At 32.9% G+C, this 18,977-nt stretch overlaps 1 protein-coding gene across 1 annotated transcript; it reads right to left on the bottom strand.

Annotated features, from left to right (window-relative positions):
* Positions 1-13,558: 13,558 nt before the first annotated feature.
* On the bottom strand, positions 13,559-18,774 carry LOC105133628 (flocculation protein). The gene is made up of 4 exons (XM_011037704.1): positions 18,174-18,774; positions 17,962-18,077; positions 15,596-15,839; positions 13,559-15,212 (listed from the first exon to the last, which is right to left on the bottom strand). The coding sequence occupies exons 1-4, from the start codon at positions 18,546-18,548 to the stop codon at positions 13,869-13,871; spliced, it is 2,079 nt and encodes a 692-aa protein (XP_011036006.1). The 5' UTR covers positions 18,549-18,774; the 3' UTR covers positions 13,559-13,868.
* Positions 18,775-18,977: the final 203 nt, after the last annotated feature.

Genomic DNA, 18,977 nt, shown 5'->3' with positions numbered 1-18,977 from the left:
AATAATAATAATAATAATAAACTAATCAGTTTAAAAGAAAACCACCGGCAAACATATAAAAAAGGAGGATATCCATTTTGTCTGTTCTCCGTGCTATTCTCAGAAGTTCAAGGACCATCGACTCTCAAAATCGTGGCTCGTGGTCTTAAAAAAAAAAAGAGGGAAAATTTTTTTGCGGCTTTTCGGGTACGTAACGAGGAAATAGAGGAATGGCGGTGTATTTCGGTCACCTTGGTGATGGAAATATGTTTTTATATATTTTTGAATTCTGTAATATTTTTTTAATAGCTTTCAATTTTATAGCAACAGTTTTGATATCGTTTTGTGGAGCTTCAACTTTCTAGATGTTTTTCTTTCGATTACACCCTCATCGCTACAAAGGAAGTGACATTGTGCGGTTTACACTGTTTTCGAAACTAGCGGACTTGTTTGCCTGAGAACTGCAATAAAAAATACAGTGTGTTCCTGCATTTCCGAGGCTTGTCTCGCCCGAAGCATGAGATATGGGAGTGGAAAAGATTCCACTGTATAGCAATCAGAACATTAAAACACTTAGATTTTTTTATAAAAAAGCATGCAGACATCTGTGGCCGAAGCAGACTGTTTCGACTGGGTCGCTACTGATCATCGAACCAATCAGCTTACGTCGTGTTTCGGATTAGTGCTCCATTTAAGGGCCACAACCACCAAAATCTTTGAAGTGACATCCCGCCTCAAGTAAATGGCTACAAGAACTTGGCAAGGAAAGCGAACATCTTCCACTTATCGTTGTCGAGAAACATTTTTGCGTTTGATTGAGTTTGGTTTCTGATTTTTTTTTAATGTTTTTATTTAGAAATATATTATAATAATATTTTTTATTTTTAAAAAATTATTTTAATATCAGTGCATTAAAATAATAATAAAAAATTAATTTAAAATAAAAAATTAATTTGTTTTAAAAATACTTTTAAAATATAAAAACAAAATAAATAAGCATTCACATTCTTTGTGGAGGTGAAAAACAAGGGTGAAAATCGAATAAAATACATTTGAGGATTGACGAATCTGTAGGTGCTAGATTTCTGTCCTGTATATGAGGTGGCAGGGAAGATTTTCCTTGAGCTTTTTTTTTTTTAATTCAAATTTTCCAACTCGTACGAGTAAAAACGGTGGCCAAAAAGTGAAAATTCTCTTTCTTTTCATCTCTGTTCCCTCTCCTTCAGCCAAATTGAAAGTACGGATTTTGAGCAGATCCTTTTCTTGTCTCCTTTTTTTTACCTTTGATTTCTAAAAGACCAGAAAAAGGGGCTTGAATTAATTCTTCTAATTTTCTTTCATATATTATTAAGAAAACTATACATATATATAATCCACTCATAATCATGCACTCAATTAATTTGAAAAAAAATATAATAAATTCGGAAGATTCAAATCTACGTTTTCTGCAACTCATCGTACCAAAAATATAATAAATTCGGAAGATTCAAATCTACGTTTTCTGCAACTCATCGTTGATCGTACCAAAATCTCAACAGCTTGTGTGTATTAAAATGTAAAATCGGAGCTATCAGATTTTTTTATATATAAAAACTTCCAACGGTGAAGCTCACTCGATGCCAAGTATCGCGTTAAACTATGGTCACTATGTGGTCACTTTCGTGATATAGCCCCGTTGTGTGTATTCTTGCTGTTCAATAATTTATTGAGCACGTCAGTTATTATTTTATCACAAAATTAGAACGGAAGCAGCCCGCTCTCTTGATGCAAGTGTGTTCTGAGGCTCTGATTTCAGGTGACGTGGAAGAAAGACTCAGTCATACAAGGGATTTGGGTTGAATCTTGTTGTTAATTAATTTAAAAAATCAATATATCCACGCTGAATTAGTTTTATGTAGAAAAAAATAATTTAAATTTTAATAGGAATAAAGAGACTTGAAATGCGCGTGGAAGTGAAAAGTCTTGACATTCCCTTCAAGAGCAGAGGCAGAGGCACCGCGAACTATGTTATATTCTGAGGATGTTGCAGTCCTCCAAAATTATTTAAAGGTGAGATTTCATCCCTCCTTTTCAGGTTAATTCCGGTAGACACCTTATAAGAAATTTACCCGTTGGCCCTATTTCTTTCACCCCATTTTAATATCACCCTTGCATATTTCTCACATGGCCCTTTTAAATTCTAATAATTTGTTTTAGCTCAACCACACCTTCTTAACTAACAGGGGCAACATATTTAGATTCCATTAGCTTCGTTGGCAGAATTACCTTAAGTTTCAACTTCCAATGTAAAAGAGGTGTGACCTGTATGAATATATTTGGATATGAGAGTCCTGATATTTTCTATCAATTATGTGATTAGCTTATAGTTATAATTATTTATTTTGGAGTTTTATCTGTAGATTATTTTATTTTTCTTTACTGCAACCTTCTACACTTTTTCATACCGATTGAGTCCCTCCACTCCTCTTCTTCTTATTGTGCTGAATGAATTCCTCCATTTACATGGTGCTAGCTCGCATGTGCATAAGACACCTTTATGTCATAATACTATAATCCAACAACTCTTCCATTTTTCAATTTTTCTTGTTGATGTAAAAATTAAATGGTTAAAATAGAGCAAGTTATCTGAGAAAAAAATAACCTAAATGAACCTAGTTAATTAAAGTAGATTATTTTTACATGTTTTTCCTCGTTTCTTTAGTTAATTACATAATTTTCGAAAACAGAAGAGCTACTCTAACATGAAGGTACCATGTGCACGTATAAACTCACGGTGATATGATAAAAATAGTTTTTACATAATAAAATAACAGCAAAGTAACTTAATCAATACACAAATGAGCGTGATTATGTACACAAGATTAATTAATTATGTATTATAAGGTCAAAAGACTTGATTAGTGTGGTAAAGATAATAATTATAAATTATATTTTGAAACTTTACCAAACAATTTAAATTTTTAAATAAAAATAAATATTTGATGTTATATCAAAAACTTTATTAATCAAGTAATCAAATACGTGAGTTTACATAAATTTTAACTATTTTATCTATATAAATTTTAAATTTAAATAAATTTTATTTAAAAAAATATATTAAAAAATTATATAAATTATATATTAAAATATTTTCTGAAACTTCATAGAATAAAATAATTCTTCAACATTAACTTGTTACAGAAACAGCAACACCATCGCGGTATAGCACAGCAATGCTAAACATGCACATAAATTAGCCTCAATCTATCTAAAACTAACTTGATGGATATAAAAACTTTCTTCTCTTATAAGCTTGCCTCCGCAAGAATTAAATTTTGCAAGTTTTTATTTTTTAATTTAGATAGCTGAACTGTATGTATATTTAGAAATGACAGATTTTTTTGGTCTACGAGAATTCTGAAAAACATATAATATTTCACAAGCAGAATTGGAATACTAAAAAAATCTCCATTGCAGGCCTCCTGAGAATGCTTTATAAGGCAATGGCACGATGACTTCTTACATTGATTTCCAAACTCGACAGACAGTCGTTTTATATATTACTAGGTTAAGCTGGAACCCAGCTTTCTCCATGAGTTAACTAGTATTAATCCCAAGTGGAGAATATATTTTGTGCCTCCAAATATCTTCCTCGAACAATTTTTTAGCCAAGAGTGCCTGATTTTCTAATCACATCTTCCTTTTGACATTAGTCAAATCCACTTCAGTGTTCAATAATGCATATAAAGAAAACATCCCGCTTGGTTATTCTGCTCTTTTTTAGTGGCGTACTATACTTACTAGTTGCCGATTGCCTTGGCCTCGCCATCAAAACCCAAGGATTTTTCGTAGCTGACAAGACCAATTAAACAGCTGAGAGCAATCGTCTGTAGTCCAACTCCAATAATTAGACAAACTGCCATTTCTAAAGAATAATTGACCAAGCCCCCTGTCTCTAGCAAGACAGGAGAGGCCACCGATGATGCAATGGTGATCAAGTGTTTGGATTCTGACTATTCATATCCTCTTGTCTAGCTTTCATGGTTGAGAAATAGTTTATTTTTACATTTTAAAAAATTTATTTTTTAATTTACTTTAAATTAATATATTTTTAATATTTTTAAATTATTTTGATATACTAATATCAAAAATAATTTTTAAAAATTAAAAAATATTATTAAAAAATATTTTAACATAAAAAATTATTTAAAAATTAACCCTAACCATCAAACAAACTCTGAACTCCCAGTATGCGTTTTTCTCTGCATCTCTGACAACAACGGCAAATAAATAAATTAATCTCTGAAAAATAAAAATAAATTAATTAAACCAACGTGAAGCACAGCATCCGTTGATCTAAGGGGGCGCTCTCAAATCATTATATGCAGTTTCAACCATTTTGTTTGGTGGGTATGTACTATAATAATTTATGAGGAAAATGCATCTGTTTATTGTAGAATTATAATTACAATAACTATGTGGCAAAAACACTGAACGCCCAAATAAAAAAATAAAAAAATCATTACTGCAATGAAATTATTTTTTTACCATTTAAGAGTAGAAATTAGATGTCTTTGGTGTTAGGCATGACTCTTCATTTCCTCATAGTTTATTGATTATTAAAAAATTGTTATATCTATAAAGCATTAAAATAATTAAATTATCTTAAATAAAAAAAAAATTGAAGGTATCAGTTGATGGTGTTTTTGTTCTTTTTCTTTGAAAAATAAAATAAAAAAACATCATTACCTTGTAATAAAAAAAAAGTCATTAATCCAATGGTCTTTTCACACAGTTTTCTTTTCTTTTTTCTTTTCTTTTTTTATTTTTATTTTAATTGATATCTTACTTTGAGTCATGTTTCAATTAATATCCGTTTTTTTATAATTTTTTATTTAACTTATTTAACTTTTTAAAATATATTTTTTGATTATTTTTTATTTTTTATTTTTAAAAGATATTTTTTATGATTCATGTAATTTGATCTATGTTTTATATAGATAAAATTTATTTTAAAAATAAAAAATAATATTTCTAATAAATATGGTCTTGCATAATATTTGTTTTATTTTACTTAATCAATTTATTGTATATGTCACTAATTAATATTGTTTTTATATTTTTATAAAAAAATATATTTAAACCATCCTTAAAGTATTTTAGATAAGTTTTTTAAATAGATATTTTCTATCAAATATTTTAATTCATGTTTAATTATTTATTTTTATATTTTTATAATTATTTATTTATTTTCATAAAAAAATATTAATTTATTTAATTATATATTTGCATAAAAATTTTAATTTATATTTATTTTAATTTTGAAAATAACACACTTAAAAAACCTATATATATATATTTTTTGAAAAAATAAAAACCTTAGTAAAGCAGATTTAAAATTAAAATAGTAGTAGGAAGCATGATAATAATTATTTTTAAAGTATATTTTATTAGAAATATATTAAAATATTAAAAAAATATATATAAAAGATAATTTTAAATTTTCATGAAATTCCAAACAGCGCCTGGACGAGACATTACGCTTGCACCGGAACAGTTCCCACGTCTATCAAATTTTACATCCTACGAACAACTTGATTGATTTGATGGATCACGTGACTCATATTTGTCCTTTCTCTCGCTTGGACGAGAAAAATCATCATTGCTTGTAACTTGAAACCTACAGCCTTTAATTTTTTTTTTCTCACAGGATATTGATATTTAATTCTGCTTCTTCTTTTTTTAATTTTGACTTGGATGTTAAAAGACCTTCGTCTTCCTTTTTTTCTTTTTAAGCTTGTAATCAAGAGCCTAGAAAAGGAGATCTTGTGCGTGGTGTTAAATATCCCGTCTATTTAAGATTTAATCTGAAAAAAAAAACCTTAATTTCAAAATGCCAATCGCTGATTGGAGAACATAGGTGATCTGCTGTTCAACCCCGGTGCTCAATTACGGATCTAAAACATATTCAGAAAAAATAAATCTCAACATATTAACTGGTTAATTAAATCAAAATTCTAAAAGTTGGTTTTTAACAATTTTTTTTTTTCATAGGCTTGGTGGGCGTCTCAGGAGACAACAATTTCAAATCTTGAAGGGGGGATGGAGATCCTGTCACCAGAATTCACGGTCACTTCCGTTAACTATAAAACATCAAAACCCCTAGGACATGAGGATTTTCACAACTTTACTTGCGGCAAGAACCGGCTTCCCCGGTTGAAGGGGGTGTTTAAGAGAGAAATTGAAGTTGTTTTTTTAAAATATTTTTTATTTAAAAATATATTAAAATAATATATTTTTTATTTTTTAAAAAAATTATTTTTAATATCAATATAATTTAAAAATATCAAAAAATAATTTATAATAACAAACATTATAAATTAACAAAATATCGGTTCAACCTCTTCACCAAAGAGGGATTTAAAATGCCTGCAATGATTTTTTTTTTTGTTTTTAATGATGTTTGGAAATGTAGTTGAAATATTAAAAAAATATTTTTTTATATTTTTAAATTATTTTAATATATTTATATTAAAAATATTTTTTTAAAAAAATATATTATTATTATTATATATATATTTCAAAAATAAAATATTAATATAAAAAAATGAAATAAGAGTCAGCCTCGTGGAATAAGATCTTCGAGATTGGGGTTACAAATAATCAGGAGCTCACATGGATAAAGGACGGTCCTCCATTAAGACAACACCATGGTCCCCGTCTGAAAGCATTTATTAGCAACGGTTTTTTGCTCTCTTGATGTGTATGCGTGGACAACATTTTAATTGGAGTTTTCAAAAAAACTGAAAGATTTTTTTTTTGTTTTAATTCTTTTTATAATATTTTTATGTGTTGATAAAAAAATAAAAATAAAATCTCATTTTAATGCATCTATAAATAAAAAAATATTTTAAAAAATAAATATCATCACTGTTACAAACTCATGATATATTTAACTTCTACTCTATTTTTTACTTGAATTGTTAATTGTTAATTATATTTAATCGCCCAGGATTGTCTTTGAAGTTGATGAGTCTCTTTTTACTCTTTCAGCTCTGCTCAATTCGAGAAAGGAATCATTTACATGGAAAAACACGATCAAAAGTAGGATAAAGAGCTGCTTTCCCCCCTCTTTTAGCTCTGTTTAATTACGGAAAGGAATCATCTGCATGGAAAAATAAAGAGTCAATCTTCAAGGATAAAGAGGAACTCAGCCTAAAAATAAATCGCTCCATGTGAACATTGTTCTGTCGGGGAAAGGTTTTCCAAGCCATGAAGTTCCAGCTTTCAATCCACAACTCTTAGCTTGACGATCAGTGACAGGACTCATGCGTGTTGATTAATTTACCTTTCTGATTCGTGGCTAATATACACCGATTGAATGACCAATATATGGTAAGTTAACTAACGAAGATCATCTGCAGATAAATAAAAGCAGTGATTTGATCTTGACCCCTAAATCTCAAGGAAACCAATAGTTTCACTCACGGTTGTAAATAAATCCTATAGATATAAACTTCCAATTTGGATGAAAAAAAATTATGAATTAATTGGTCTAACTTGTAAAATGTGTTGTAATAACATAATAATTTAATAAAAATTAATAAATTTTTTATAAATTCTAGTTCCAACTCAACACAATATTTAAAAATTAAATTAAATAAAAATAATCTAAATCAACTCCATTAAATTAATTTATCAAATTCAAGTCATCAGAACATAAAAATCTCATAAAAAATTATAAAACTCAATTCTTAATTAATTCAATATAAAATATATCAAATTCAAGTCATCAGAACATAAAAACCTCATAAAAAATTATAAAACTCAATTTTTAATTAATTCAATATAAAATAATGAAGTTAATAAAAAAATAATTAAAAAAATAATCCGAGTCAATATATCTAATCCATAAAACTTCTAATTTTAATTATAAATCGAGTTATGATATTGAGAAATTTTATAAAAAATAAATAAAAATTAAATTATAAAATTTAATATCTAATAAAATTAGTGAAGAAAAATAAAATTTAAAAAAAGATTCTAAAATATTTGAATAGTAAAAAATGAAAAATATCTTCGCTTTTCGTAATTCACTGTACAGTGAAAAGCCAAACTTTTCAGTGAATGTTAATAATGTTTCCGTTTTCATGGTAGATTTCCTCGGTGTACATCGAAAGTCGAAACAACGTGTTTGGCATGATTCTTGGAATTTCTAAGCAAGTGGTCCGCATTGATAATAAAGATCCAGTCCTGGTGAATACCAGAATTGGTTCGCTGCTCTCGACTCGAGCTCAGTGCCACATAAAATGACCTCAAAAAAGTATCATGAAAGGCTAACTCCACCATTCCATACAAAACATTAACACCCAAACTATTATATGTCACAATCCCGGCCTTCCATCACAGAAACCAAAAATCTACGAACATATAACGGAATACTTTTATCCTAATAAAAAAAAATATCTAATGTTGAAGATAGTTTGTTTTGTATACCGTCAAATAAATATCTAGGGAAAGCCCATCAAGAAACCGTTGTTAAATTCCACGGTTCCTGGACTCGTTAGGCACCTGGAATCGCGTGCCAGTTATGCTACTTGATTTATTGAAAAGGATATCTTTTTTTTTTTTTTTTGAGATTTGGATCTGGAATTGCAGGTTTTTTCAAGGAATCTGGAGATTCTTTTCGACGTGGTTAATACATAATTTAATATTTGTTTTTCTTTATGTAGAACCGCGTTGATGGTGGTTTCATACGCTTATATAAATATGTCACAAATATTATTTGAAATTAAGGATAGTTACCCTTTTTTGATTTATTTGTAAAATATTTAGCTATAAGTTTTTGAAAGGTGAAAAGTAAGATTTAATTAAATTAGATTAATATTAAAAAGCTTGAGGTTTTTTTAACTTTCTTATTCATCTATTAGTAAAAAAAGTAAATTAAAATAATTTTACACTTGGACTAAAAAGAAAAACTAACATATAAAATAAATACTATTCAGGATTAATTGTCATGCCACTTATGAAAATATTTAATTTTTAATTGTGAGATTTGATGGGAAACTTAACCCGACAAAAATAAAGATAATGTTTTTTTTTTTTTTACATATTCAATGAAGAGCATAATAGTCCTTTTCTACTGAAATTAATTAACAAAGAAAGAAGATACTTAATATTAATTAACAACTTTTAGTCGCCGGGATAAGTCTGGAAATTCTCGAACCTTAGATGTGCCTTTTTTCCCTGTTTATAGTTAAACAAGAAAGCTAATTTTGTTTTAATGTTAATCTAATTCAATTAAAGGTTATTTTTTACCATTCAAAAATCTGTAACTAAACATTTTAACAACCCATAATTAAGGAAGAGCAACTTACCAAAAGCTGTTAACAATGTGTGCCCTAAGCACACACCTTAGAAAAACCCTCACTGTTTTTACCGGCGAGAATTAAGTGCGAGGAATGTTTTCACTAACCGAGATTAGGCTAAAAAAACTACAAGCCCATTTATATTAAAAATTGTAGCATTTAAAACAACAATAATAAAAAAATAATCCTGGCAACTTGAATTTTTATACGATACTATCCGAATTACTCAAAAAAAAACTCAAATAATTATCTGAACAACCTATTTTCCGAAATCTAAGATATTTTATACCGAAATTGGTTCAGGAAAAGGGTTTTTCTGAACAGTGCTCGTCTTAGATGGGTATAATATTGGTGTCACCAAGTAGATCGAGGATGAACTGACATTAGTGGCTGATAAAAAAAAAGGAAAAAATGACTTCAGTTGCATACCCAGCTCCAGCTTTCAATGGGTCCGATTTACTGTTTCTTGGTATAAGCAAATTACTGCCCCACTTGAGTGTTTTGCATATGTTCTTAAAGCAGCATGTTGCCTGCCTGTTCATAAAATTTCTTGCTATTGCCCTGAGTTGTCTAGATTCCATGACTTCGAATTCCTTCTGTAGCCACAGGATTTTCTTATCCTTGTGATATTGTTTTGTACCAATAGCATGAAGATGCTCCTCCCTGGAATCCTATTAATGATAAAGACCTATCAATAATTAGTCCTTCAACGGATAGCAGACGAAGCAGCCTCTCTTAGCGGATCATTTTTTTTCGAAAAATATTGACAGAATAGATTTCTTAAAAGGGATAGATAGTCTGAAAGCACAAGCTTCAACTTACAACTGTATATACATGAATGTCGCCATGGTTCTTTCATCATTAATCTTAAATGAAGGATTGTGGAAACATAAGAGCCTCGTCTGCGATGCTAGGCCGATTCTTCCCTTTAAATGGAGTTTTCTAAGATAAAGACAGAATGGCATGGAGACTTTTCTGCTGGGGAGCTTGTCATTAGGTATTTTTGGATGGATGTTGAAGCCAAGACCTCATAATTATTACCTAATTAATTTACTGATGATTCAAGCCTGATTATTCATGCATCTCGAACGTTAATTTACTGATGATTCAAGCCTGATTATCCATGCATCTCGGACGTTTTTTTTAAAATAATATATTTTTAATTTTTTTAAATTAATTTTATTTTGTGTTATCATATCATTTTATATATTTATATCAAATTTTTTTTTTCTTACAGTTACGGTATTAATGAGCCTAAGAAACTTTTGTACTTCTTAATTCAAACTTTATACAATGAGTATGTTAACACTGTTATTATTCTTCGGTTACTAACAACGTTATTTGGCCGATAATTTTAAAAATTCTTAGGATATGCATACTTTTATATTAAAAAGTATAAAAGGATAAGAAATAAAAAATAAAAAATAAGTTCTGGACTTATAGGCATTTCCTTGATTTTATAATTACATTTCTGTTAATTATAAAAATAAATAATTATAAATAAGGGGAAAAAATAATTATATAAAAAATTTGTATTTATTTTATTTTAGTTTCTTTTTTTTTATTAATGTGAATTGATTGTATTATCGATTTTATGTTCTTACAAGTTAAAATTTCTTTATGATTTTTAAAATGATTGGGTTATACACGAGGGAAAGAATTAGTGGTATGGAATTTAATTTATTAACTTTTTAAAAGTTATTTATATATTTTTTTTCTAATATAAAAGAGCATATTCAAAAGAATATTTCAAAGTTAAAGCTATCTAACACCGTTATTAATGGCAGGACCAGCACAGACTTACAATAAAAGGTTTGCATTAAGAAGTTTCAAAGATGAGGGACCTTATTAAAACAAAGTCGATAGCACAGGGACCTTCAAAGCTCATCAACCCAGTACTTAGGCATTCCATTTAACAAACCCGTCTCCGTTCTTCAGGTTATAAGGTCGTGATTCACCCAATACTTGATGACCCTCTGAGCTCGAAGGTCACGTCATCAAGCATTACATTTACTCCATGCAGGCTGTGGTAGCTGGGAGATGAACGAAGACATACTCGAAAGTGAGATACAGCTGTTTGCTTGCTCATGTTACTGCTCCCAATTACAAGAAACAAAACGCCATTAAAGGTATGCCGTAAGCTAGATCCACAGCAAGGGCCACAAGTACACTATGACAAATAGGCCACCTCCAGGAAAAAATAAACGTAAAGATTCAAACATGTGATCTGTTCTACGTTACAACCAAGGATTTAAGAGCCCCTTGTAATCCGGGAAGGGACTTATACTATGCTTAATCAAATTGCAAGAGCCGCGGTTTTCGTTTACCAGTTCGAATCCACAATATTTAGAAACTTGAGCATTTCTTCTTTACTAATGAAGTACTTCCTGTTCTTTTGGAGGGCTTTAGAATAGCTATTGTACCAAGAAAGAACTCCCATTCTAGACATTCTTCCCAGTAAGATTGAGAAAAGAGAGTAGCCAAAGTTATCATCCTAATTAACTAGGACTCTCTTTAAGAAACTTGTAAAGGTATGTTCATCCGGATTTTGGAGTACACCTCAAACAGAACCCATTCTGCAGTGGTGATGAATGGACATTAGTTACAGGAAAACATCTGATTGCTCATGGGCCCGATCTTTGTTGTTCACGCATCAGATAGCCAAATTACCTCTCTACGTAAATTTTTTGCGTGTCTTTTCAATTGAGCTTGCTGCATATCTGTCTATAAGATTCTTGTTGTTGCACCTAAGTTGTCAAGATGCGGGTGCTTCCAATTCTGCTCGTTGCTGTAGTACCTTTTGTCCCTGGGATTTTGTTTTTAATATATTACCATCATGATCAAAATGCTCTTTCATGGAACTCTATGTGATGCCACTCTGTTATTAATAGATAGTCCCTCCTTGCATTAGGAATCTGTTATTAATAGATAGTCCCTCCTTGCAGGACAGCAGATCACAATGTGATGTTTTGAGGGAAAGGAACGAAAAATGGAAGTGATGGAAAAGAAATCTAGTTTCCGTAGGATGGAATTTGGATCCTAAAATTAGGAATAGGGAAGAGAGTAACGGTAGGGAAAACGGGGAAATTAAAAATCTCTAATTGCATTTCCTCTCTTTAATTTCCCTGGTTTTCCCTTCCACCTTTGGATTGCTATACACTCTGTTAAAGGGATACTTCTATTGTCTGTTTGTGCTATTCTATAGGTCAATTGCTAAATATATGCAGGTTACCGTTGTTCCAACTTTCCACGTTCTTAGTCTGCAGAGAGCCATTCATAAATGTCCCTGCTGATTGAAGTATTAGCCTTGCTTCTGTAATTCTACTAACTAAAGAAGTGGAGCTGGCTAGTTTAATGTCATGGTAGTGCATTTAAGAAACCGAGCTCCTTCCATCCAGGTTATAAATTCCTCGTTTACCGAACCCTCAATCCAATCTTCGGAACTCGATTTGTGCCATCAAGTTATATACATAGTAGTTGGGAGTTAAGAATGGGTGACTTCAAAGTGAGATACAATGGTTTGATTCTTGTTCTTGCTCTCAATTACAAGAAACAAAACCCATCAAAGGGAAACCGACCACTGATTACAGTACATATTTAGACAGCCAATAATAAAAACAGGTTACAATGTGTTGTCTCTCTAATCTTTTGCCTTTATCATCGAAACTTTGAGCCTAAATGAGATAGGGGGAAACCACAGTGCCTTCGTCTTAAATATTAGAAGGTAAATGAGTCCACACAAATTTTCATCTGTAATAAAATATAGAAGCGTACTCCATTGGGAATGCCTATAACCTCTCACCCATTGTAAGCATTGCCAGGCAGCATCATCACCAGCATGACTGAACTTCAGGTTTCATTGGGCCCCACAACTTTTGACAAAAAGCGTCACAGCTTTAATGCCTTTTTATACTCTAGAATGAAGCTATTCAAAAATGCAGTCGATTCAACATGTCATCATTACCAGTCACCGACCGTAATACTTGCAAATGCAGAAACTACGTAATTTCAAGTTCACCTGAATGGCCTCCCCGTAGAAAAACGAATTAAGGTGACTTTCCAGAGTCATATACAGCAAGCATAAAAGCACATGAAATCAACTACCTTATCCAGAGTGAAATTAAGCAGGATCTCCGTCACCGGAAGCTTCGACATGTTCAAAACTCACCGCATTAAAAAAGGAAAAGAACAAAAATAAGGAGGGAATGGCTCCCAGCTATTTTCACATACAATTGGCACAAAACAGATGAATCTGTAATTCATCACGCCTTTCCAGCGCGCAACCAAAAGCAATCAATAATTGTATCAAGGCTCTCAGTAGCCAATGCACCACGGACAATACAGAAAACAAAATAAATCTGACCCAAAAAAACGCATTACAGTAGAGTTCTATTTCTACCCCAACAGCTCTAGGAACAAAGGTGGAACATATGCCCAATGATCGGCAGGATTTGCAATAATTACAATTCAAAATCCCATGGCTGCAGCCACATATCTACACATTGGAGACGAACAGATTTACATTGGCAATGCAATACGGCCTTAATTGGTTCCTTTCCGAGCATTCGAAAACATAGTACCTTCATCATCAGAATATGGCCCGCCCAAAACGCTAGATGCATCAGGCAGATTATCAGGCAAAGCGTTTGTATTATCACAGCCGCCATTTATCTCTGCAACACTGTTGCCTATAGAGGACTCGGACAACGAAACCAGGCCCATGGTGGCAATTCTGTTTGCAATAGCATCCACATCTCTGGTTCCTGAGTAAAGGCTCCAGCTTCCACTAGCAAGTATACTCGTCTGATCTGTATTGGTTAGCACAACTGGTAGGACATTCATGAATTGAGAATTGGTTTGGCTCGTACTACTGATAAGTAGTCTCAGAGTCTCTCTCGCACCCTTCTCCACCACAGAATCAGCAGTTTCAGGAATCAATGGGTTTACAAGTCTCGGGTGCAAAGGTGGAATAGCACTTGCAATGGTCGGTCCAGCACTGACTAGGTAGCCTTGACCCGAGGAACAAACATCAATGAGTGGAATGTGAACAATGGAGTCACACATTAAAGGAGTGAAAGTTGGGATTTGCTGTGAACTTGGAATTGGCAACCGAACTAATGGGTCTGGCAGCAAAGCAGGAAAATCCAGCGAGGGGAAGTCAGCCAAACTGAGAGGTGGTATAGGGCTTAACAGGTTGGATGGTCTACTGGCGGATAATAATGGAGGAAGGGGTGGCAATAAGGGTGATTCAACCGATGAGGTAGATATTTCTGAAGGTGTGGAAGGATATTGCAAACTAGATGTACCTTGGGGGCACCAACAATAGTATGGAGAGAAAATAGGTGGACTAGACAGAACATGAGATACAGGGAGCTGAATTGGTGGCAAAGACAATTTACCCAGAGATTCAAGAACACTAGAGGGTGCCAAAGGGCAACTGTTAGCTTCCTGCAATTTCTCATTCCCAGATTGATTGCAAGTCACATCAATGCTGAGTGGCAATGCAGCCATTATGTTATCAACTGCTGAAAGATGGTTGTCCACACGACGCCTTAACTTTTCCCTGGTGGCATTCCTTGAAGAAGAAAAGCTTCTGGGTAGGCCCTCTTTGAAGGAACTTGATCTAGGACTGAGACTTCCCTGATAAGCTGAATTCGTTTTAACTGCCAGACTGCCAGTATGTCTGGAACGCAGAGACTTTGTTGTGGAGGTTGAATCAGAGACATCAGGAGTGGTAGAAGAAGTGGCAAGAGAACAAGCGGATATTTCCCTGCCATTGCTTCCCACAAGGTAGGCACGAAGGTGAGTTGCAAAGCAATCAAGACGTGACTTGCTGATTCCGGTTAAATCAGCTATAGATGGTTTCCTCTTTAGTATATCTTTCATCTATTTTTGAAAAAAAGGAAACATGCATTAGTAACCACTGAAAAATATTTCAAAGAACACACACAGACAGACTGACACGTTATTGAACATATGGTAACTTTCTTGTATTTTCCCTCCTTCCAACCAATATCCATGTTCTGATTAATTGCGGAAAAAATTCAAGAGGGAGGAAGGTAGAAGGAAAATCAACTCCTGCAAACCTGGCTATTTGATTGCAAAGTTGAGTTAATCATCATTTCTATAAATAAGAAAATATGCATAAATATTATTTGCAGTATTTCAAAAACATCATATAAAAGTTCCAAAGCTAAATTAGTTCTCTAACCAAACAGTGAACAAGTATGTGCACGCATAATCATCCCCCAAGAAGCTGTTGTGCATACCTTCGCAAGCAATTCAATTCCCAAAAGTTTTGATTTCTCTGAGCACCAAAAGTAAAAAACTCTGCCATCTGAGATCTTTAAATTGAAAGATCGGCCAGAACTGTCTGCAGGGATCTCATGAACTTCAACATCAGGACAATGGGTTTTACTACTTAGGGTGAACAGCCTTTCTGTCCTACCATCATCACCAATGAATGAGAGGCGCAGACCAGAAGCAGGCAATAGTGTAAGATTTAAATCCCCCCTGAAAGAAAAAGGAGAAATGGAAAATGATTTAGCAACACATAAAAAAAACTGCAACTAGAAACCATGCAACATCTTGAATAAAATCATAGTTCGCAGTGAATCTTTAAATGCACTGTCATCACATAAAGCTTATACCGAGTTCTAATTTTGAATTAATGACATGAATTTGCAGATGACTTGTACGTGCTAATGAACAAAATCAGTAAGTTTGTGAGGCTAGACAATATAATATCATTTTTTAGTGTTTGCTAGATCTGCAGCCCCGTTGGGTTACATCATTGATCTGTTGCAGGTTCTTTTGACATACACCCGGAAGCTGGCATATTGTAGCACATCAAGTAGATATCTGGATTACTTCCACTAAAAGCTTGTTCAATGGACCATGATAATTGCTCCTCCATGGCTTTAACATTTCCATACATCAACAATAATTTGACAAATGTTCATTTTATATTCACTAATCTTTTTTCCTGAAACCATCATTAAGAGCATTGCTTGTGATATTATTAGCAAAAGTATCAAAAGTTAAGGAACATCCCAAGAATACCCTGAAACCATGCTCCAAATGGATTGTGATAAAAATCCTCCAAAACAAATTGTAAAGTTCATAACAACAAACTAGAAGAATTAAGAACTAGGAAAGGTAATACATATTCAAGAATGCACTGACAAGTTATAAAAGAGTGTCTTGCTGAACTCAAAACATTTTACACGCAACCAGATTGCAAAGGCAGCATGCAGATTATATCATGATGTTAGCATGAGGAAGTTAAAACTGGTATGAAACTACTCACGCTCAGATTCTAATTCAGTTCAAATGTTCTTCCTACATATCCAAAGAGCAGTAGCAAGTTATATTATCATATGTAGGAGATGAAACTACCTTTACTTCCTCATAATTCAGAGATCATAATAGAAAACGCCCACTTTACCTACAAGTCAAAAGATATTTTTACTTGGAAGCATGAACATTATCACCACAAATAAGCTAAAACATTTAATCCTGCAAACTCTACAATTCATCAGCTACAAAATATATACACTTTCCAGCTACAATTATGTTTAAAAATTAACTCAATGCTGATGGAAAAGCTCTAATGAAAAGTCAATGCTGTAAGAAAACTATCTAAGTATGTGCCAGAGTAATTATAGGAAATGCAAAGGTTAGAGAATTCTTTTATATCAATAACCAACTTGCCAAGGAATGACCGCTAGACCAGTATTCACTTGGTCATACAGCATCATGAAGCAAAACCCATTATGCAGAATGTCATTTCTAGTCTCTAGATGAAGCAGCCATAAAACAGCTGTAATCGACAGTCATTCCATAGGAGCCAAACATTCATGTGAATTATGTTATCAAACGATCCTTGTGACTTGAATTCATTGAATTAATAAAGAAAAAAAATGCACAAATTGTCCTACTATCAGATGGTAATCCAAGAGGTTAAAGTACAAGATGATACTATTGGAACATAACAGAGGAACGCATAAAACATATAAAAATTATTTCGAACATATGTGAAATGACAAGGACAAGTTCACAAAGAGACATGGTTGGCGTATACATGATATGTGAAAAATACATCTGAAAACTTACAGGTACAATTACATTGATGATATACTGCAAACAAACATGAAGTATAGTTTAATTCAGCTGCCTGCATATGATATTAATTGCATAACCATGTGAATGATTGGATCAATTAACATTAGACAGTGAAAGAATCATCACATTGGTTATATCTTCACATACGAAGGGGTTGTTCAAAAATCAATTTATCACGCTCACACTTCACATAAATATAAACATAAAGCACCACAAAAGTAGTCTCACAAGCCAGAATATCAAGCTCACACAATCATATGAAACTATAAAATAACCCCAATTAAAGATATCAGAGTACAATTTGAACAGAGTAAAAATAGAACCGCAGCTGCAGCATAACGCGGTAGAATTAAAGCATTAGAAACAAGATAAGAAACACGTAAACATTCAACTACCAGAGTCTGTCACTGTTTCCACACACAAACCTCAATCAATACAATAACTAAAAAAAAACAGCACATGAATGCAGAGAAAAAATAAACAGTCCGATATCCGTATAGAATTCAATTACCTTATGGTAGTCGGGCACAATAGAGTCCCCTGCTTGTTAATCTTCCCAACACGAATCGAAACCAGAGGTATGCAGAAACACCTAGCTAGCATACCAACCTCTGACGGCTCAAAGTGCTATTCAACAGCACAAACAAAAACGAAATCAGACATCTTAATTACAAAAGATAAATGATAAAAACAAACAAATTAGTTACCAAGCTTCATAGTTACCTGGCTGAGATGGGCTAAGAGCCGGTCCTCAGCCACGCCACTGGAAGCTTTCAGTTTCAACAACGGCTTTAACCTCTCATCAGCTCTGCAAGCTCCCATGACCTGCATGTCTAGCGCTTGCAGCCACTGCAAAACCCTATCTTCACGATCGTTCCTTTGAAGCAACAAATCTCCGTCTCCTTGGTCCACTAGAATGTCCGTCAATCGCTCCGTTAACCCAGCCTCACTTGGCTCGCTCCGCTCTGCCGAAGCCCTGCCAGATCCCGCGGTAGAGGTTCCACCGGCGCTCGATATCGACGATGAGTCGTCGAAATCGTTAACGTTTGATTGTTCAACGCGATCTTCGTTGAATTCTTGCTTTCTAGAATTAGCCATCAGACAATTTTTTATAATTAATAAAATCCAGACTCAAATTCGAAACCCTAAGCTTCAGTTTCACCTTGAAATGGAACCCGATTAAGAAATTTAAAAAAAAAATAGAAGAAGATCGAATTGTTATTGTAAAGCAGGGTTTTAGAGAGAGAAACTTAAGCGATAGTCTTAGAGAGAGAGAAAATATCTGGCACAGAGGAAATGCTGGTGGCGTGGAAAAATCTAGTGAAACGGAGGGCGTTATATAAATTACCTGCCGGATTCGAAAGAGTTTTTCAATTGCGATTTGTGTAGTTTATGTGTCCGGGCGTGATTTCATAGGAGCCACGTCAGCACTAGGGACGTATAGGGTAGGCGATGTATGTGTCGCTGCATCAATGTTATAAAGATTAGTTTATGTGTCCGGGCGTGATTTCATAGCTGCATCAATGT

Source organism: Populus euphratica, unplaced genomic scaffold, assembly GCF_000495115.2.
Source record: "Populus euphratica unplaced genomic scaffold, PopEup_1.0 scaffold36.1, whole genome shotgun sequence".
Taxonomy (NCBI): domain Eukaryota; kingdom Viridiplantae; phylum Streptophyta; class Magnoliopsida; order Malpighiales; family Salicaceae; genus Populus; species Populus euphratica.
The sequence above is the reverse complement of the archived record's forward strand: the minus strand, read 5'-3'. Positions and strand labels throughout refer to the sequence as shown.